Source organism: Ornithodoros turicata, chromosome 5, assembly GCF_037126465.1.
Source record: "Ornithodoros turicata isolate Travis chromosome 5, ASM3712646v1, whole genome shotgun sequence".
NCBI lineage: Eukaryota > Metazoa > Arthropoda > Arachnida > Ixodida > Argasidae > Ornithodoros > Ornithodoros turicata.
Genome location: NC_088205.1, coordinates 29144506 through 29167079, shown reverse-complemented (window position 1 = coordinate 29167079; position 22574 = coordinate 29144506). Strand labels below are relative to the sequence as shown.

The 22574-nt window shown below is 46.6% G+C and overlaps 1 protein-coding gene across 1 annotated transcript; it reads left to right on the top strand.

Moving 5' to 3' along the window:
• Nucleotides 1-898: 898 nt before the first annotated feature.
• Nucleotides 899-12287, top strand: LOC135394277 (solute carrier organic anion transporter family member 4A1-like). The gene is made up of 11 exons (XM_064624950.1): nt 899-1278; nt 3068-3434; nt 4599-4698; nt 4753-4874; nt 4936-5082; nt 5135-5224; nt 6438-6642; nt 7545-7710; nt 11383-11579; nt 11635-11699; nt 11863-12287. Exons 1-11 carry the CDS (start codon nt 973-975, stop codon nt 12270-12272), a joined length of 2175 nt encoding a protein of 724 aa, XP_064481020.1. The 5' UTR covers nt 899-972; the 3' UTR covers nt 12273-12287.
• The last annotated feature ends 10287 nt before the right edge of the window (nt 12288-22574 follow it).

Below are 22574 nucleotides of genomic sequence, written 5' to 3'. Positions count from 1 at the left end.
GGAAACCACATCTCGGGCTTGCACCAGTGTGCACAAAAGACCACAGCATCATGCACACGGATCACCCGACCACCGGACAACGGAACCCACTGTTTTCCGCTTTTAGCGTGCTGGCTGTGTGTCCTCTATACAACTCTGATTGAAAGGCCAAACGTATGTTGTGAGAGTCTGGAATTTGTGTTTGACAATCGCACGCACAACAATTCGCAAAGTTACTGAAAACCACATCTCGGGCTGGCAACAGTGTGCACAAAAGACCACAGCATCATGCACACGGACCACCGGACGACGGAACCCACTGTTTTCCGCTTTTAGCGTGCTGCTGTGTGTCCTCTATATAACTCTGCCTCAAACCCGAAGCGGAAAGCGCTGTTCCAAGGAGATATGCGTGTGACCTACAAGTATAGTGTACTGTTTTATGCAGTAAGATGTGCACCGAGAGAACGTCATTTACTCTTTGATAATCTGAAATTATGAAAGTTTGCGGGTTTCTTCCCAAATTCGTGCAAGCGCGCAATTTTCACCGAGTTAATATTTTTCGCACTCAGTCTGTTGAGTGAGGTCGATTTATGAGATGAAACAAAATATGTATACAACGTAAAATATGTATATATTTTTTTCCAGTTCGTAGTGTAGCTTCCGCGTAGTGTAGTGTAGTGCTGCGGCCGCTTCTGAAACGTCTTGTACCTCCCGCTTCCTCCCTCCCCTCCTTCCTCCTTCCTCTGCTATGGCTTCCTTCTACTAACATGTCACCGTGGATCTCATGAGCCTCTAGAGATTAGTCCGCACCAAACCCTGGCCAATCGCCCTGTGTGGCTGGCGGCCACTGTTCCTAGTGGTGGAAGAAGAAGAAGAAGAAGATGATCACGGAGCACGCGCTCCGTGCTTACACGCCACGAGCAGAAGGGACAACCAAACCCTCGAAACATTTCATTGGTACTGACCTTCCGTCGTGTACTTTTGCTGGTAATAATGTGGACACCTGACCCGTACGTGAAATCCGACTTCTCGGTCTCCTCATTTGGGATCACCCTACCGCATGTACGGGTACCACCTCGGAAGTACGGGGGAGGTGGACTGGTTGGAGTGGGCCATGACGTCTACTGCGGTCTTTGTGGCTTTTACCCGTCCTGGATGCAGGGCTTGCGGACGCCACGTTGCTATCTGGTCTTCCTCTGCATCCTGGGCATGACACAGGGTTTCGTTGTCAACGGACTCGTCTCGGTCGTCACTCCGACCCTCGAGAAGCGCTTCCAGCTGCGCGGCATCGAAGTGGGCGTACGTAACTCCAGACACAGTACTTTCCATGAGGATGTTCACTATTCTTTGCAGAGCTCAGTAGATGTAAGGTAACTGGGTGCAGAACTCGCGCACTAATACAATGGGGTTGTTGTACTGCTGATAGCATTGATCTGGTTTGTGATCATATTAGGGAAGGAACTGCTGCTAGGGTGTAGGCAGTCCGGGATGACGTTCGAGCAGGGGTTTTCCCAGAATTTTCATCTGGGGGAGGGGGAGTGCCCCTTCTCGCCCGTATTTTGTGGATTTTAGTGTACATTGTGGGTGTTTAGGTGGTGCTGGAAAAAACCCTGCGTTCGATCAATGAATGCGTGTTTGCGAAGTTATGTTCTTTGATATAGTATTCTGCAAAGGCTTTATGTGGACCTGTATGAAATAGGTTTTCAAACAACTGTGGACCTTCATCGCCAGGGGCGATACTCTACCCCATTGCTGGCGGTAAGGCTTTTCAGTGTGACAAAGAGGATAACGTTCCACGCAACGTGTCGTCGGGTCAGTAAATTGTTCGGGAGGGAACAAGTAGCCCATGTGCATCCCGTCCGAGCTCAACTCTATTAGTTTCCTTGAAAAAAAAAAGTATAGTACGGCTCATTGTCTTGAATTCTAATCATAAATCCGAAGCTGTATTATTCGCGGAATCTTTTCCTGAGCAGTGAGAAAGCTCCCGTGTCTTTAAAGGCGCATTAGGGTAAGCTGGTGCAAAATGAGTCTCAAATTTACAATTGGGCGTAATCTTTTGTATTTCAAAAAATAACCATACCAGCATTCTTAGGTGTCTCGAGCAAACTTAAGTCCCATTCGTCTTCTTCCCCCCCCCCCTCCCCGGCCTTTGGAGCAAAATGAACCGCTCTGGTTATTTTTGCAATGGAAGCAAGCAAAAGTGGACTTCCTTCCAATGCGATCCTGATCGTAGTCCATTCTCCACGTGTTGTCCACTGTTCCCGTGTAAACAAGACGCTGCCAGTTTGTTATGACGAACGTGACCTGCTGGGCGCTTTGGTTGTGCTTCGTTGTCATATTTCGCTTTGTAAAATCTGTTTATTTCGCGTATATGATGATACCTCCCAGACAGAGTAAAAAGAAATACATCAGGAACAAACGTAAAACTACTCAATTATTGGCTTATGCCTTTCTAAATGAAACGCTGTCGCGTTGTGCGCCGTCGATATCCTCGCCTCCTCCTCCTGAAAGCCAACCAATATTTCCAACCAATATTTCTCCTGAAAGCCAACCAACCGCGCCTGGAGAGCCTATATTGCGCAAATATAGCTAGATAAATAAAGAAATAGAATGCGGACCTGCTTTGACATGGTAGGCATTTAAACCGCCGCAGCATTCAAAAGAAAAAACTGCAGAAACTCGCGCCTTCTTAACGAGTCTGCGTCTGCATGCATCTGCTAGGCATGAAGACGCGATTCTTTCGGTTATTTTTCCCTTCAACGCATCCCGAATCATGGCAATTCCCAAGTCAAAAGTGGACAAACGGCGAGTTCATCGCGAAGAGCGGCTTCTGAGATATAGATGGCGTGGAGAACAAAATGTGGCGTTTTGCCCCACGTCTCATTTTGTCTCGCCTTACCCTAATATGCTAAGTAGTATAAGCAGCATTATTTTTACATGGTTAGCTGTAGAACAGTGCATCCAGAGGTAAATAGCTATCGAGATATCACTTCAAGTGAAAGCTCACATTGTTGTAGAGTACTAGTAAGTGAGAAAACTCGTCTCCTCGATTTGTTTTCGGTATCTATACATGCATTATCGTTCACAGATTATCCAAAGCATGTTCAACATCGCATCATGCATAATGATGGTGCCCGTCAGCTACATCGGTGGCGTGCAGCACAAGCCGGCCATTATCGGCGTCGGTGCGATCATCCTCTCTGCAGGCTCCATGCTGTTCTCGCTGCCGCATTTTGTAGCCCCGCGCTACAGGGTGGACAAAGCTGACTCTGCCTCCGTCTGCCCGAACCCTCTGCAAGACATCTGCAAAAGAAACATCGGAGGGCTCAACTGGTTCAAGTATTTCTTCATGGTCGGACACGCGCTACACGGCGTTGGCTCGTCACCTTTCTTTACGCTGGGTGTTGCCTACCTTGACGAGAACACCCCGACTCAAAAGTCTTCTCTCTACATGGGTAAAGAGTAGCATTTTCATGGTCGTTAATGTAATAATACAAGGCGCACATAAAAGAGCGCCGCCCTCGGTGGCTCAGTCGGTAAATTGTCTGCCCGTGGATCTCAAGATCACGGGCTCAAATCCGGCCGAGGACGGTGTCAGCGTGATCCGTGGTGGAAGGCTACAAGCTGCTCAGACACGCCGTCCTCCGCGAGAGACTGTGAAAGGTTGTGTAGAGTGTTCTCCTAGAAGGATGAGCGTAGGTGACCTACACCGCGAGCGCGAGGGTTCTGTTCCGCGCACCTTGGAAAAATCGTTTTCCTCGAGAAAAGAACGAGCGCATCGCAGAACGAGAGGACGTCGTGACATATGCTACCCCCATCACGTGATGAGTGACTTACAGCGGCACAGCTCAAGTATGTATAAACGTCGCGTGAGCTGCGAAGAAAATACGAAGAAACAAGGCACGGAACTTCCAATGCGTCAAGCTAGAATCGTGTCTGCCGTCTGCGGCTGCTTTCTCAGACTCCAAATTCGATAGCACAGCTATAACGCGTGGCAGAGCGAAAATATTTTGCGTGGTGACTGCAGGTGGACAACTCTACAGATGGGGCAGGATTTCGAGCAATGTTAAATGTCACCTTCTCGATCCTTTAAGAATCCCTCAGGTGGGCAAAATTAATCCACAGATTCGACCACTGTGGCACGCTCATGATCGCAGTTGTCTAGTGACGTAAAGCCCTGGATTATTATTATTATTATTATTATTATTATTATTATTACAGCCGACAAAGCTCACAAGTTGGGCACAATCGAGACCCCTCTTAAGAATAGCTTTCGGTAGCCAATTATCCCGCGCTAACCCTTGCATTTCTTGGCGTCGATAGCGTAGGTGGGACTGACATGTCAAGTTTATTTATCGAGCCTAAGAAGACTATTACGACTAGCGTGTATTCGTGACATGTCTCGTTGAACCGTACGACGTATTTGGCTTTATTTTGGATAATGTTAATTGTTCATTCGCAAAATGTTAGAACGTAAGCTTAAAGCGTAAGGCGGAGTGAGTACGCCAAGGACCTCTTCAGCAGAGTCACTGAGTCATTTAGGCCAAGAACGTGTCTCTTCATTTGTGGTGTTGCATGTTAAGAGAGACTTGTTGGTCCCTAAGAGATGACAATTTCAGGCATATTCTACGCAACATCGGTCTTGGGCCCAGCGCTCGGATTCATTCTTGGAGGCTATTTCCTTTCGTTGTACACGGACGCAACCGCTGACGCAAGCGAGTAAGAATCTTACGGAGCACTACGATGCGCACGTGTGACACGGCCCGTTTTCAGACTGGGTATGTCCAAGGTCAGCATAGGATGGGTAGGTCGATGGTGGTTGGGCTTCTTCATAGCGTCCATCGTAGCCCTTGGAATAGCTGGACCCATGGCTAGCTTTCCCAAAGAACTGCCAGGTATGGTCCATCGACTTGGATTATTGGCAAACAATGCCTTCGCGGGTCCTTTCTTTTGCAGGGAAGGAAGAAAGAGAACAGCAAATCAAAGCGAACAAGGAACCGGCTGAAGGGCAACCTGTAATAGACCGAAGCTTTTTATCCTTCCTAAAACGGTTGCTCACCAACAAGACCTTTTTGTGTCTCACCTTCGCAGCCTGCGCGGAAAGTAGGTGTCCCGTATAACCTGCCGAACATTAATCGCCTGTTCTGCTTTACAGCTTTCATAGCCTCTGGCCTCACTGGTTTCGCCACGAAGATCTTCATCTCAATGTTTGGCGTGTCATCCAGTGTTGCCTCCGGTCTGTTGGGTAAGTTGGGGCAGCAGGAAGGAGTGTGTGTGTGTGGGGGGGGGGGGGGGTCAGTATGCGTCCTTTGCCGAATTGAAGGTAAAGGACTGTGCCGGAAAGTCTTCGGAAAACCCAGAAGAAAACTCGGACAACACATACGGTGGTAGGATTCGAACCCACCACCTCTTCAGCACGACCTTGGCTACAAGCTAAAGGGAGACCCCGCGGGGACAATCTGAAACTATTATAATGGCTGTGTAAATATGTCCGATACATTCTTCCAAAATGAGAAATACAGTTGGTTTGGCAATATGGGACTCATTAGTTACCAAAAGAGTTGGGAAGCTCAAAACGAAACCGAAACTTCTGCAGGTTCCCTCTACTACCTCCTGTACCATGTGTGACGTCACCGGTAGTCTCGTGTGGGCCACCGGCTGTTTTTCGGGCACGCGCATTGTAACTTTTTGGTGTCGCGTGGATGACCAGTCGTCTGGTTCTTCGAACTTCGTTCTAAAATATTCGCCAGCTGTAAAAGCAAGACCTACAGAAAGCCGTACATGAGGAATACCGGTGAGGTGAAGCACAGTGTTGCTTCACTGCTTTTCCGTGGAGGAGCGCTTGGTCACTCGAAGCAAAATATTCATTTTCTAATCATCTGGGCCACTTGGGGGTGGGAAATCGTATTCACTGAAATATCATAGGGTAGGGATTGATGTCGCACTGTTACCTCAACACGTTTTTGGTGCGGAGTCTCCCTTTAACGCGCTCGGCCATGCCGCTGGTCGCAAGTTTAATCTTACGAAGGGAATTGAGTCTTCAAACAATGACTTAGCTGGTGTAGGATTTGTGTGTGCCGCCATTGCCGTCAAGGAGACCTTGTGCTTATGGGGTAGCAAGAAAACAAGCGCGTAGCTAGTGGCTGTGGTCAATACAAAAATAGGAAACTGATTGATAGGCACAGCCAGACAGAATATTTCTCTGAACGAGTATGTGAGCGCACTCCAGGGTTTTCGATCAGTCCAAGTATCCACAAATGTTGCAATCTGTTCAGCCACGATGTGTTCAACGACTGACAATGTGTGCAAGGAAGCCGTGTAGAGCATAGAGCAACAACTTTATTTGATGATTGAGGAGTTTCGCATAAAACAAAACTGAGTAGCGCGCTATCTTTCGACCGAAATGTGTGCACGCGGAAATTTTCGATTTCCCTCATAGTTTTCTGGTTACCGTGCAGGCGCCGTATCCGTCCCAAGCGCCTGTGGTGGGACACTCCTGGGAGGATATATTGTAACCAAGCTGACCGTGAAGTCATCGACCATCGCGCGTTACTGCGTCATCCTTTCGTTCGTTACCTGGTTCACCATCTTCGTCTTCATGCACTCTTGTCCAAACATCAACTACGCTGCTGGAAACACAACCGTTGCAGACATGTGGTTGCAGTACGTATGTTTTCAATGTCTGCATCTATGTTCTCTTCAAGGATGACCTCCCGTCAGTGTTGCTAAACGGTGCCCCATATACCAGTGGAATTGGACTTACGATTTCGTGTAGGGCAACGTTCACAAAGCTACAAGGCAGGGACGTAGGGGGTGAAGCCTTGACTCAGCAAGCATTGGGCATCAGCACCGAAATGTAGTAGACGTTGTATGCATGCCCAACTTTCCTAATTATGAATAGCACGTCGACTTTCTTTGATTTTTACATTGCAACGACAACCTAGATTCCAACCTCCACAATTTCTGGCTGCTGACTATGCCGGAGCAGATGCAATCGACGCAACTATACCTTCTCCTCTCCACCCACATACCGGTCCTTATTTAGCTCACGCGATTTTGCGCTGACACGTTTAAGGTATAGGATATCGTAGCGAACGGAAGCAGTCGACCGAAGTGAGTCTTGACCCGTAATATTATAGCTTGAGCCCAACAAATAGATGAGGAGCCCCTCACACCTGACGAAGTGTTACTCGCGACCACGGCATAATAGATGTGCGAAAGGCTCTGAAACATGGAAGTGGCATATCTGATAGTCTCCTTCTGCAAATAAACTTCAATGGTTCTTGTGGTGCAGGTCTCTGTTCAGCCACTGCAACTTTCATGGTTGATATCATAAGTATACTGACTCCTGTGGGTACTGCACAGTTAGGTTCTTTTTTGCCTAAAATATTCAAAATCATATACAGTACTGTTCCTCCTGCATTCCTGCAGCGATGTCAGAAAACAGGGGCAGAGCTAAATCGTTTCGGTTTGCCGCTACGGACCGTGTGACCCAGATGACGGCGGCTGATGTAGAAATTATGGGGTATTTCGTACGTGATTCCCGAGTCTTGATTGACTTGCAGAACCGGCCGTGAACCCATGCGAGTGCGGGAGTTGGTTCAACCATGTAACCAGCATTGCAACTGCACTGGGTATAAATTTGACCCTGTCTGCGGTACAGACAATTTCACCTTCTTTTCACCATGCATCGCTGGTTGTGCATCAGCTAAACAAGTGAATGACACGCAGGTGAGATATAGGCAAACATCGTTGAATTTGGTAGACAAATGAAATTAACACTAAAAAAGAAAAAAAAGTTTAGTGGTCGCACCCTTGACGTGGCAACGACCTGTGACATCCGTTAGTCCAATGTGTCAACGCTATATACTGTTTGCAGGGTGGTATCCCTGGGCTTCAACACCTTATAGGGCGCAATTTTTTGCTCCATATTCTGTGGGAAATTTTGCAACCCTTGTGTACTTGAGGCGGGCTCATGAGATCTAGTTAACGTTCGCTTCCGGCGAGGGCCATTGCCTCGGTAAACTCGAGGGAAGCACGTCTGTACCTGTGTCTTGTAGAAATTTAGCGAGGTTTACGAGAATCCTGCGAACAAAAATTCCTTGTAGACTTTCTTAAAGTGAGTCCGCCTTAAAGGGACCATGAAATGATTTTGGCGAATTACTCCACCGGAAACGGTCCTAATGATCCCTCACTATCATATACACATGGACTTTTAACCGTATCCAGTGCACCGGGGGCGCAGTCACCCCGAAAAATAGCGGGGCGTGACCGCCGGATACATCCCTTCGTATCGGGTGTATGTCATCAATGTCGTCCTCTGAGCCAATAGACGACCCTCTGTTTACAAACATGTGACGTCACGAGAAGACCGGTTCCAGGTTATATTTTGCTGTGGCGGGCAAGAAGCGGAACAACGCGTCGGCTGATAGGCCGATAAAGCTGATAATGCGCACCAGCATGCTTTGCGCGGCGGGAGGACGTAATCGATGACGTAGTGGTGTAGGTCGTCTATTGTGGACGGCCGGGAGCACACACACCTCGGGGCTACGTGGGTGCATGGTTTCGGTTTGGACAACGACGTCGTATATCTGCCGTCGAAATCACTAGAAATGTGGCGAAACACAAATTCTCAGCGATGGAGGAAGAGGTTAGGGAGTTCCTATTACGATAACGCTCCAATCTATACGATCTCCGAAAAACAGATACGACTGACGAGTTGGTGGGAATGATTTGTAAAGCTCCTTGATGCTCACAACTCAAACGCTCAACGCTCAATGATTTGTAAAGACCTTGTAAAGCGCTTGTCCGCAGTTTTAGTTTCCAGACGACCTGAGACTCACTGAGAACGACCCCACCAATTCGGAAAATCAAGCGGGACGCAATCTGCCTGCACAAGTCTTAACGTCATTTACTCGTATCATAAGAGTGATATTAAACGGCAGAAGCAACTTATTTATTTACATATGGTAAACACAACATTCGTGCACGAGGCTGCACTTCAGGTTAGAAAAATATGAACATGGTACAGGCGCATATATACAGTTGACGGGGGAGTTTTAGCACGAAAGGGTAACAGGGTGATGGAAAGGATACAAATACAGGTAAAAATCAAAGAACATAAATACAAAAGCAGGGGTATCAGAAACGCAACATAACGCGAGCCCAAGGGATTACACAGGAAGCGAGAACGTACGTGTAATTCCTTGGGCTTGCGTTATGTTGCGTTGTTTCCATCACCCTGTTACCCTCTCGTGCTAAGACTCTCCCGTCAACTGTATATATGTAGCTGTGTGTCAACTGTATACAGGGTGTCCACGCTAAGTGTGAACATATTTTTTAAAAATATATCAATCACTTTTTCTGAGATGAAATCAATTTCAATATAGCATATGCTGAAGGGCACTCCCTAGGGGCGCATTAGCAGACTCCTAAGGCGATGTCTTACTTTCTAATTATAAAAGCTACGAAATTGCTCCAATGAGAACATCTGATCTCTTCGGTCACCAGATACCAAAACCGTTTTCAGGACAAAACTCCGTTCGGTAGATCGTCCGCAAAAAATTCGTGAAGGAACGCCATTTTTTTTCTTTATTTGGGTTATTGCGCATCTTCAAAGATGCGGCTTTCCTTTACCCCCAGTGTGAGAAAGTGAAAGAGCACAGTGCCGCCTCATGCGTCGAAGATTAGCTTTAACTTGCGGAAACAAAACAAAAACACAAATCTATCGGGTGACTCTATCGCGACTGCCCTTATCTTGGGCTGCATTTTCTGTTTTCTTTTAATCTTTTTCCAGGACGCAAGAGGCGATAGTGTGCTCTTTCATTCTCTCGTATTGGGGGCGAAGGAAAGATGCGTCTCCAGAGATGCGCAATGAATAAAATAAAGAAAAAAATGGCGTTCCTTCGCGAATTTTTTGCGATCTATCGAACGGATTTTTGTTCTGAAAACGGCTTTGGTATCTGGTGACCGAAGAGATCAGATGTTCTCATTGGAGCAACTTCGTAGCTTTTATAATTAAAAAGTTAATTATTGAAAGTTAATTAAGACATTGCCTTAGGAGTCTGTTAATGCCCCCCTAAGGAGTTCCCTTCAGCATATGCTATATTGCAATTGATTTTATTGATTTCATCTCGGAAAAAGGGATTGATATATTTTTAAAAAATCTGTTCACACTTAGCGTGGACACCCTGTATAAGGACGCCCGCATAGGCGTCGAAACGTCCTTTTTGTTATCACTTAATTTTTGTTGAAGCCAGTGCAACAAAACGATAAACATCACTCCTGGCTTGTGGTCTATTTTCAACACTACGCCACGTCAACAGTCCGGTGTCCTTGCTTCAAAACATCCGCTATTGTTCCCGTGGTTGTCGCCCAGACATGATTTCGGGAAGTTGCAGACCAAAATAGTTCGCAGTGCTCGCCGCGAGCAAACGATTTTGTTTCTCTGGGTGTCAGCCATCTTGTTTGTAAGCGCACGCTCTGCGCATGCTGCAGCTGAGTGGGAGCTCGGAAGCGCGCACGAGGACTCCGATATTTGTCGTAGTCAGATCTCCGACTCCGCTTACGCATGAACACTTGCGGAAACCTGAGTCGTAAACTTATCGGCGGAGCAGAAGTGGCCAAGTAAAACTCCCTAATATGCGACGCACATAGCGTCTAGGAATCGTTCCGAACGCAGCAGCTCCCAAAAGGCCACCGACAGACATTTTCCAACGAAGCAGCGGATCTCAAGTAATTAGGGGTCACTCCCTCGTGCAACACCCAGTACACGGAAGATGGCCACTTTTTCCAAGCTGGTTATAAAGCTCTGGGTAGTGGTGCGTGCCTGGAGAAAAGAATACTTTGGAGACCGTGCACCGCGTTCCCCTACCGCTGAGAATAGATGTTACACGTCATTCTGTGCGCTACAGACCAGTAGACACTCACAGACGCTGGGCGACGCTATTTGTCACGGACAAACGAGCTTGGTCGAGGAGCAAACACTTGGAACAGCAATGCTATGGGGGCGAGGGTTTGACGAAGTTGACTGCCCCTAAGAAATGGCGACGGGAGAACTTCCGACTTCACTTTGTCTTACCACCCATGCCGTATCTGTTCTCAACCGAGAGGGCGCGCTGCTGTCGAGGAGGAAACTAACCCCGTTAAACCCCATGCAGCCTTCCTACGCGGGGGGTCTTACCACCAACCTTGTAAAGTAGGCACTTACACCATTTACAATTTTATTTTTCTTCCAAGGATGAAGGAAGCACAGAGATACCATATGCTAGGAAACGTAGTGTACTAGTAAGAACTGGGTAGTTGAATGGATGAGAAAGATACCAAGATGCTGACGTTTTTGCCTGAGGTTGCGGATATGTGTACCTTCATTCCTTCGTATTTTTCAACACGAATATATTTCAGATCTACATGCAATGCAGCTGCATAACAGGTCCTATACTTCAACTCGGGGATCATAACGAAACTGCGCTACAGTACCAAGCCATCCGTGACCCGTGTGCTTCGCACTGCAGCCTCGTAATTATATTTTGTATATCAATATTCATTGCCCTCTTCTGTACCTTTCTACTCATCGTACCAGCCCTCACAGCTATGCTTCGGTAAGTATAATGCCGTCTAATGTACATCGCTTACATTCATGATGGAACCTCTTAGGACACTCGACGAAGACCTGAAGTCAACCGGTATTGGGGTCAACTACGTTGCAATTAGGCTCTTCGGTAATACCGCTGTAGAGTTTTCCTCTCGTAATCCTTGACAAAAAAATCACCTGACTCGTAGAACCAATAGCACTGTCAAGATAGGTGCACCTCACAACGGCCTTTCGGACGGATTGCATAAAGCGCTAATACCGACACCTAATTTGACTACTATCTTTCGAAGGTACAATACCAGGACCCATACTATTTGGCTACCTGATAGACAAGAGCTGTATCCTCTGGCAAGACACATGCGAAGGGCAAGGGGCATGTGCAATCTACGAGAATGGGCTCATGGGGATGAACATCTTCCGGCTGATGATACTCGTGAAGACTGCCTCCATATTCTTCTTCTTCTGCTCTGCACTAGCTATAAAAGATCCTCCAGGAGAGGACCATCTGGGGCAAGGGCAGAAAGCACAAGAGGGCGACACAAAGGCTTCGCCGCTTCCTTCGCCGCTTGCGTCGCCGCTTGCGTCGCCAGAAACCGCGAAGCCCGAGGGCGGAGAAATCGTTGGTAAAGGGAACATCGCCAACAAGGCACACAGAAGGCCATCCAAATCAAAAGACAGAAAAACTCCAGTCGACGAATAAAGGAGCAATATATCACAAGGTGTCTTTCATTCATTACTATAGTAGCGTCTGACATGACCGCGACCACTTATCACGTCGGCGAGAAGCGGATTTTGGTGTGTAGAAATATTTGTAGAAATCTAGTGCACTATGCCCATGCGCTTCCGAACTTGGGTCTCAGGTAGTGCAGCAGACAGGCATGTTTATGTTGACTACGTAGGTGAACAGCTTGTTGCTTGTAAACCCAACGTGATGAGTTAAACTGACGGAAAACGCTTAATATTTTTAGTTTACAAGCAAAATTGAGGGAGTCTGGCCATTGGGAGGAGCCTATTCGTCCGGACAATAGAGGTGTGCGCCGCTGCGCCGAAGCGCCGCCGCCGGAGGTCGGCGCCTCGCCGTCGCCGCCGTACCAAAACTGTCGGCGCGCCGCTGATGTTGAAAAATCGGCGCGGCTGTGTAATGTGCCCATTTTGATCCACTTTCTATAAACGAATATCTCCCATACCTAATATTTTGTTTGTTTTTCTTTCATCTTACGTTCCAGGCTTCATTTGTGGTGTTTTTAGCGGTGACAATTTCATCTCCTGATATGCTGTTTATGCTTTAGAGTTTCGTTTCATAGTCGACCCTGGAAGCACACATCTCCAGGAAAACTTGTCATTCAATTCTTGCAGGTTGTTTGCCGGTCATCCACCAACACCATAGCACTGGTCATTATCCATATATAGGGGGTTTTGTTTTTTATTCGTCACAGAATTTTTGTTTAAAAAATAGCGGGGCGAAATACATGCCGCTTTTGAGTTGGTCATGCGAATATTATCTCGAAGAAAGTATGTAACTATAAGATCATTAATTACCTCAAATTCATTAATTCTTTAATTAAGGAATCTCGCGTAAAAACGGGATAGCAGAACGGAAGATACTCATCGTTGAAAGCCATTCCATGTTTAAGAAATTCTTAAACGCGCGCGTGTGTTGAAGTATCTGACGCTGAATGTCGCTATGCAAATGAGCCGAAACAAGAAGTACGCCATTTCCGAGCGCAGAAATGACGCGACTTTCGCCTTATCTGGGTTGGAAAGCGGTCTATCTGACCAACAGATTAGCGCCTACACCAATCAGCTCGAACGCTCCAAAGCACTTGGTCCTCTCACGTGGATTGCCCGTCGCTCTTTCTGCGCTCGAAAAGTGCGTAGCAAATAGTGCATTTTGTGTGTGCCGGCGAAAAGCACACAGTCAGAGAGGGTGTTTTCAATCGCAGAATTGCGGGGCTTATAATGCGCGCGAAGCATGGCAGACTCAACCCACTCGTTCTGGACAAGTTTATACTGTAAAACCCTTTAATTTCGCGAGACCTTAATTTTCGCGAATTTTGCGAATCGAGAAAATTCGAGGAACTCGTGGAGTGCGCGAAATTTAGTTGTTGCGAATATATCCCTACTCGATTCGCGAAAATTTAGGGCTGCGAAATTAAATGATTTTACAGTATTTATTCATGATAACTACAGCCTCTGCAAAAATACTGTTCAATGATGTGTGGTGGGTGCGCCTTATGTCATGTCGTTTGCTAACGTTCGCATATTTATATGGTTTCCGAAAAAGAGCCACTGGATCAGTGGACAGAGCTTTCACGCGTCGCCGTCCTGTGAACATTCGATCAGCACTCGCTATAACTGTTACGTGTAGTTGCCATTAAAGGGATGGCTCGTCGTCAGACAGGAATGACAAAAGTACAGTCAGCATACTTTTTGTGTATGAGAAAGAACGCAATTTCTTCAGCTGTAGTAGGAACTTTGATGAGGTCACTTTGTGTAGTAGGAACTTTGATGAGGTCACTTTGTTTAATTAATAGCAAGTGTCTATTTTGCTTTAGCATATACCTGTAGAATTGCTTATGTACCGAGGTAGGTTCAACATGCATAGCAACAGCAAAGTGCCAAAAATATAACAAATACTGGGTTCAAGGGTATTTAGGAGCTTCTCTTAGCTGTGCACTAAAGTTCATGATGTGAATTTCACTAATATTTGGATACGAAAACTGTTATGTGGATGAAGACACACACTAATATAAAAACATCTTGTACACAGTGCGGCACTGCACTTGTGACACACCACTTTCTTATAAATAACCAGGACAATAACTTAAATTTCATTTTATTTTATTTCCAAAGGAAATGAGGGCCAGGTACAAAAGGGATTAGGATCCCTGTACTGAACCTGCATCTGTACACATCCAGAAATACAAGCAACCGGCTAACAACATGCCTGATGTTTCGTCTTTCAGGTGAAGAGAACCTTGCTCTCAGTCTCAGATATTGTTTTATTGCTTTTAGCCAATTCAGCAGTAATTGTGACAGTGTTACTAATATACGGCAAGAGGTCAAAGAGAACTGGAACGCAACTCTAGGACTGGAACGCTACCCCATGGCTAGGATGTCGAAGCGGAGTCTCTGCTGCAAGATCTAAAAAAAAAAAACCTTCATTCGCTGCATAGCGCCCACAATGTGAAGTCGAGCACTGGGTAGCGACTGGTGCTTGCAAAGTACTTACTGCAGACACGACTGTGACGGTAATTTGCTTTTCCCATGTCGGGTGGGATGAGCCTTTTCAGTCACTGTCACTGTAAGAGTTGTACTTTTTACAAACCTCGAGAATATTGTACATTTCCACCTCAGTGGAATAGCCACCCGACAGAGATTCGGGGAAGGCACGTTGAACGAGGGACACTTGACGCCTCAGGGGGTCTTCGCGACCAGATGCTCGCTGGCAATAAATCAGTAGAGTGGGCCAAGGAAGATGCACTGTCCAAAGTTGCATGGTGCACGGATTGACAGCTTGGTCCGTTACCCATAAATACCGAGTAGTGGGCGGACAATTAGGAGGTGCCTGGTTCGTTCTAAATTCAAACTAGGCCAACCATGAGTTCGAGACGTTTGAACCGGGCTTCTGGGATTGGTGTTTGCTGGCGGGGGGGTTGTGTCTCAAATGTCACCCTTTTAAGCGGAGGACACACGAAAATTCGTGTGTGGAAGCCGCAACGACTTGATGAAGACGAGGCGAAAGCCCCGTGACTTCAGTCGCTATAGTATTGTCTTGTATATAGTTATGTAAATGACTATGTAAATAAAGCCCAGTTATTGTTCGAGAATACCGCCTGTCGGACGTCTCTTGGGAATATCTCCGATCTGTGAGCTACATCAACGGACCATCTTCCAGCCACAACGGAAGAAACTTTACTGGCGCAGCACGACAGACTGCTCACCTACGGAGAGTTGAACCATCCGGACGGACGGACGATATTTCGAGTCGGAACAACGAGGGCATATCAGCGCAAGACAGCGGCAGACCATCGGAGTGTCCAGGAAACTGAAGGGACAGCTCCAGTCATCGTCAGGATCCCAGCTTTGCGAAGAAGACCAACGACCAGCTGCAACATGAAAGAACTTCGGGGCAAGTCAGGCGGAGCATTGCCGGCTGCAGCCGTTGGAGCGGCTGTGACCAGAAAGCAGTGCTAGCCAAGCCCAGAAGCAGCTCCGCGACGGACAGCGGAAGCTAACTGCAACGGACTGTAGTGAAGGCGTCTGTGCCAGCGACGAGTAGCAAGGACAACCCAGAGACCCAAGCAGCGGTGACGCGACGTTGTAGCGGCAGCATCACCGGGGTCAACTGTGTTCTTGGATTGTTGGACAGAACCTCAACGCATCCTCCGGAAGCAAGATACACGAGGTAGGTGTTTCGTTGCTTACATCCCGTGTGCACTATGATCGAGGCTAGTAACGAGCGTAGAGACAGGGAGATGAGGAGTAGCGAGGAGCTAGAAGTAGATGCGGCGCTTACGGACGCCATTGAGTATGAGCGCCACGTTCTCAGTTGCGGCGCACCAGTCGCCAAGAAGTGGGAGGTCTTGGATATGAAACTCCAGCTGGCGCAACTTAGGGCCTACAATTCTCGCCTGTCTCAGCATGACGAGCGACGGGAACAGGTCAGTGTATGTTCAAACGAAAAGTTTGTGGATATCAGGAACATGCTGAGCAGATTAAGGGTGTCCCTTCCAAAAATGCCAGAAGATGAATCATTGGTAAGCCAGTGGTTAGGAGACGTAGAAAGGACGTTTGACGACGAAGGCGTTCCTGCCCAGTGGAAGACGGGATTTCTGTACCCGCTTTTAAATAAACGGGCCGAGCAACTGTTTGCGGGACTGTCATCCGACGAGGAAAGCAACTTTCAGGCATTGACACAGGCTATAGTAAAGCGGTCGATGAACACTGATCTGGTTGTCGTTAGACAAGCCGCAAGGCGGGACACTAGTCAAAAAGAACCAGAGGCAGTAGCAAAGGAAAGACCTTGTCAAAAGTGCAATGATAGCAACGATCGTTCCGGCGCATGTAGGAGCATGCCAGAAGTAGAAACAAGGGCTGAACGCCCGGGGAATTCTGATGATCACTGTGCCTCTGTAGAGGCCAATGATCGGTACGTCAACGTCACCGTAAATCAGTCAACTAAAGACAACGACGTTGCGAGGACGTTCAGTGTAAACGGTACTGGCAGAGTCGTCCCAATGGGAAATAATCGCGGAACAGGAACCGCAGCGACACCAAAGGCAGAACATGGCATAGGATTGCTCGTGGTTAACTTGGAAGGCGCTGAAGTGTCCCTAATCAGTGTGAGGAATCACAACGTGCCGCCCACAGGCCCTGAGTTTGGGAGAAGTCAGACACAGATTGACTTCGAGTCACGGTCAGCTGGCGGGCGCGGCACGAGCGCATGTTCAGTTTCAAGTGGCAAACGTGCACGAGAAGTAGCTCCCTCGCGAGATTCGTGGGAGAGGAGTGTCAGTGATCATACATGTATATTACACAGGACAGTGTTCGACACAGTAGATTAGAAGCAAAGCATATCGCCCGTGGTTGATCGTAGTGCACTTCGGGTTGGGCAATGAGGCACCTATAGGGTGCAAATGCAGTGGGACTTTGCTTGTGAACTCTATCTTCAGTTACGTTTGTACTGTACAGTGTCGTAGCCCGTATTTAAGTCGACGTGTGTACTAATGATCCTGCGACTATAAGAGGGAATATTCTTACTCGAGTGCATTGCAGTGTATACAGTGTTTGCAGCCTGTTGTTATCGTAATCCAAATGACTAGGCTACACAACTCTTAGTAATATTGTTCCTTGTGTCGCAATTGTGCCCCACAAGTAACTTAAGGGGGGAGATGTAAGAGTTGTACTTTTTACAAACCTCGAGAATATTGTACATTTCCACCTCAGTGGAATAGCCACCCGACAGAGATTCGGGGAAGGCACGTTGGACGGGGGACACTTGACGCCTCAGGGGGTCTTCGCGACCAGATGCTCGCTGGCAATAAATCAGTAGAGTGGGCCAAGGAAGATGCACTGTCCAAAGTTGCATGGTGCACGGATTGACAGCTTGGTCCGTTACCCATAAATACCGAGTAGTGGGCGGACAATTAGGAGGTGCCTGGTTCGTTCTAAATTCAAACTAGGCCAACCATGAGTTCGAGACGTTTGAACCGGGCTTCTGGGATTGGTGTTTGCTGGCGGGGGGTTGTGTCTCAAATGTCACCCTTTTAAGCGGAGGACACACGAAAATTCGTGTGTGGAAGCCGCAACGACTTGATGAAGACGAGGCGAAAGCCCCGTGACTTCAGTCGCTATAGTATTGTCTTGTATATAGTTATGTAAATGACTATGTAAATAAAGCCCAGTTATTGTTCGAGAATACCGCCTGTCGGACGTCTCTTGGGAATATCTCCGATCTGTGAGCTACATCAACGGACCATCTTCCAGCAACAACGGAAGAAACTTTACTGTCACGTAAGTTTCGCACTGCAGCACTAAAAAGTAAAAAAACCGTCACATTAGAATTCTCAGACAAAACAGCTATCAAAGCAAAGTGCAGAATTAGACCCATTTCAAAAATGAGCGCCACCTGTTGCGCTTTCGTCGAACTGAGCTGCGCCGGCTATGTTGCGGGAGAAGCCGACGCGTTGTGCTTCCCACTATTATCACTGCAGCAGACTGCGAACTAAATCAACCTATGAGCTGTTGTGAATTTATCTTTCCTTTTCTCTTCATTGAAATGTGTACATGATGTAAAAAGGTACACATTGGAAACTTTCTTTTCAAGTGTTTATTTATTTTGTACTTGACAATCAATAAATATAGGCAACAGTGTTTGAAAATCAAAATGTGTCAGCCGAGGCTCTGCACGAGCGCAGTCAGACTCTGAGAAGAAAGTTTTTGCAATACACAACAAAATCAACCCACCATGTCCCTGAAAATGCCATTTGCCCGATAACTTGGTTGTTGTTCTCGTGATTTCTGTTTAATGAATCAGCGATAAAACTTGGGCGGGTTGTTACAACATCATAAAATCGTTAAAACTCCCAGTGCTGGGGGTTCAGGACAGTTGTGGACAGTGATGGGAATTAGTTAACTACATTTGGTTAAACTAGTTAAACTACTGCATAGTAGTTAAAAAGTTGTTAGAAGTTGTCTCTGGGAATGTAATTATAACTAGTAGTCAAACTACATTTTTCGGTAGTTAACTACAGCAGTTAGGTTACTGCGGGCTACAACTACTTCGCATTTTATGACTTCTTCTTCAACCTGCTTCGGAGCCCTCCCCAAGATTATTTAGGATGGGAGAAATAGAATTTTCTGCTTTGCGCGTCACATGCGGGTATAAAAAACCGACAGCACGGTTAACTGGAGAAAAGGTTGAGTCTCTTTTATCTGAAGCAAAGGTCTACGTGAGCCGTACTCGCGGCAAGGGCTGCACTTGCTGTTTCTCGGCACGCTCTACAAATTTCTAATTTACACATCGGGTCGTCACTAAAAGGCTTGAAAACGTAATCACGTAAAACATAATCGACGTAATCATACGTAAAAAAACGTAATCGTATGAGGCAATATAAATGTCTGAATAATTAAGAAAAAAAAAAGCGATTAAAACACAGGGCTTCGAATACTCCAGCAGTTCTGCTTCATGTAGAGCGCATCGTCCTGTTTAAACGGTCGGTGTACTTTAGGCGGGACAGTGGACACCCTGTATAGCCACGCGCACAAAACGCTGAGGTAGTTAAAAATGTAGTTAAATAGGGCCGGCAGTAGTTACAAAGTAGTTTTAACTATTGGTGCTATGGTGTAGTTACACTAGTAGTTAAATTACAATTTCAAGAAGTAGTTGTAGTTAAACTACAAAAAAGTAGTTGCTGCCCTGTAGTAAAGATGAGCTTCGGTGAAGCAACTATGCAACAGCACATCAATGGCACGCACGCCATCACGAACAGTTGCACCTGATCCAAACAGGTCAGTGACACGTAGGGGTCATGAGCCTTTTTCTTACTTTCGTAGCACGATGCCTTGATCAAGTACACACCTTGCCTGCCTATAATAATGTTTGTTTGTAAGAAAAAACGATCGAACGAACGAATGAACGAATTAACTGACTGTTCTTAGTGTAGAGCGCCCCAAATATGCACCTGTCAAAATCTGATCCAGGTGAATAGCCCGAACACAAAATCTGAATTCTCCGAAATGTGAACACGCAGGCTGCGAGCCAAATACTATCTTCACTCCCCTTGTGTAATTTCCTTGAATTGAAGATGCGACTACAAACTGATCAATGTAGAAGTTGTAACTTCTGAAATTTAGCCGTGACAAGCCAAACCACACCATGCTTTCTTCCGAAAGTTTTGGCAACTTGGATAGATCGGTCAACCCATCCAGCCACGAGGAAAATTTCCAGAGACATGACGAAAAAGAAAAGTAAAAAACAGGCACCGCGTACGCCGTTCTTGCCGCCCGTAGGCGCGTGCGTGTGTCTGATACACGGCGTAAGAAGAGGGAGAGGTGTCCGGACGGAGCTCCTCCGGCGGTCGAAATTGTGTTTGTTGTTCGCCACAATGACGCCAGAGGCGCTGCGCGGTTGAGGGCCGGATGCGTGAGATCTCATGCTGCCGATCGTGGAGAAGATACTGATTCAGCGCACAGGTTGTTGGCAAACTTATGTCAACTTTTCGTAATGCACTTATGGAGGACTGATTACGAATAGAACTGCAGTTCTACGGCGTATGAATCGTTTCTACAAGGGGCTATGCACCCGAACCTCGACGGCGTCATTGCTTCAGGAGAATGGTGACTGCCTCAGACTGCCTCCCGTGGAAAGGAACATGCACAACCTAAGCCATTCTCAGAAATCCAATACATGTTTATTGCACATGGACATGGGCAGCAACGGAATTCCTGTCTGATTTGACGGTGACTTCCGCCTGACCTGCGCACGAGTTTTCATCGATCTGTAATGGTTATCGTTCCCTGTCAGAAGCAACTCATACGAAACACCTTGCACGTCAAAGGACATACCTGCACGGTCACCCTTCGTAGTTTGAGTATAGCACAACGATCGAATTCCTATCCGCTTGTCGCTTTCTTTTCCTCGACAGCTTTGAGAGATGTGTGAGTTGTTGCTGCGGAGAACTATGTGTTCGAATGTCGGCGCCATCATCGACGCCTCCCGAGTAAATAAATTCGTATTCGTTGCATACGTCGTTTTGGGAAAGCAATGGAGCTATTTATTGCACATGGACATGACAAATACAATGTTGCTGTGATAAGCGCCTTTGGAGGGGAGTAAAATTAAGCAGTGTTCACTGCTTCCGGACAGAGGAAACGCAAAGCTGCTGTGCAGAACGCACGCTGACAACAGGTAAAATTATGTAAGACACTCAGTGCACGTACATAAAGGTAACACAAACTTGCTCTCAGAAAGCACGTTGAATGGCAATAAAATTAAGTAAGATACTCACTGCAAAAAATAAAGTGAAGTTGCTCTCGCAAAAACGTGTTGACTAGAAGTAACATTAAGCACAATGTTCACTGCGCATAAGTGGAGGCAACAGAAAGTTGTTCTCACAAACACATGCTGACTAGAAGTAAAATTAAGTGCAATGTTAACTGCATATCAGTAGAAGTAATGCAATGTTGCTTACACAAAACATGTTGACTACAGGAACAGAACTAAGTAAAATCCTCACTCCACAAAAATAAAGGAAACTAAGTTGTACTGACAAAAACATGTTGACGAAGTAAAATTAAGTACAATGTTCGCTGCCCATCAGTAAAGAAACGCAATGCCTCTCTTGCAAACACATGTTGACTTAGAGTAAAACTAAGTAGAACAGTCATTGCACAAGCTTAGAAAGTTTACGTAGTTTCTTGGTGCGGTCTTCAATGTCCCGTTTCCACTGCTTACAGTGGTGCCTCATCCTCATAGCTACATAGTGATGCAACAGCTGCACAACGATGTCTGTTTTGTGTACTGGGCACGGGAATGCCAGATTAAAGTTCTTCTGAGATTAAAGTAAAGGCCTCCTCGTGTTCTGCAATTTACCAGAGCTGCCTCAGGTAATTCAGATAATGCAACGCGCACTATAAGGCCGTCACGGCATGCTTTGCAGGAGGATGGTTTCGCAAACCTTTTGCACACGAATCCAGAAACATAATAAATTATATAGTCTGCAACAGTTGAGGCAGAATAGGAATGTTCCAGAACTGTATCTGGTTCCACTTCTTCCGTGACGTGTCCACGTAGTCGTTGTTTCAGTTGACTCAACATTGTCTCCTCCTTTTCCGTGCTTCTAAAACAAGTTTGCACATCCTCTAAGCTGAGACACGGTAATGATGCTGGACGGTCACTACTTTCGACACTGCAGTTCCCATACTTAGGGGGCTTGATTAAACTGTATATGGAGAGCATATTGTAGAGTTGCAGAAATGTTGGCATACTAGGGTGTTCACTTTGTCCACTCACGTGACACACAACGCCGAAGAAACGTTCAAGAACGTTTTGGTTGAATTTAGCTGTCAATACATACTTGAAATTGCACTTCTCCAGCAGGTACGTAGAGAGATCGATTGCAGACTGAATAGTGACACGTAAGCCTTCAGCTGTGGACTCTGTCAGAAAACTGTGTCGACCAATTTTCCCGGATGTTAATTCCATATCCCAAGAGTTGAGCCACTCCTCAGCAGAACGCAGTACATCGAAATCTTTAGAACCACGTCGTAATCCCTCACCTGGATATCGTCGATTTAAAGCATCAAAGAGGTCATTCAGGCGTAGCGTAAACTTAACCGTCGCTTTGGTGTCCTCCAAGCCACCTATGCTTCTGGAGGAATAAAATTCAAGCCCTTTCGCCACACTTCTGCTGAATAATTGAGTCGCCAGCTTTACCTTCATCTTTTCCGTGTTCGAAGGATTGAGGTGAGAGTAGGTTAGCTTGGGGCAAACCCTAAG

Bases quoted from the DNA above. Each gene is read 5' to 3' on its own strand.
- LOC135394277 (XM_064624950.1), top strand. From the start codon at position 973: ATGTGGACACCTGACCCGTACGTGAAATCCGACTTCTCGGTCTCCTCA. The intron at 7,711-11,382 runs GTGAGATATAGG...AATATATTTCAG, and splicing joins AACAAGTGAATGACACGCAG to ATCTACATGCAATGCAGCTG. The intron at 11,580-11,634 runs GTAAGTATAATG...GGAACCTCTTAG, and splicing joins GCCCTCACAGCTATGCTTCG to GACACTCGACGAAGACCTGA.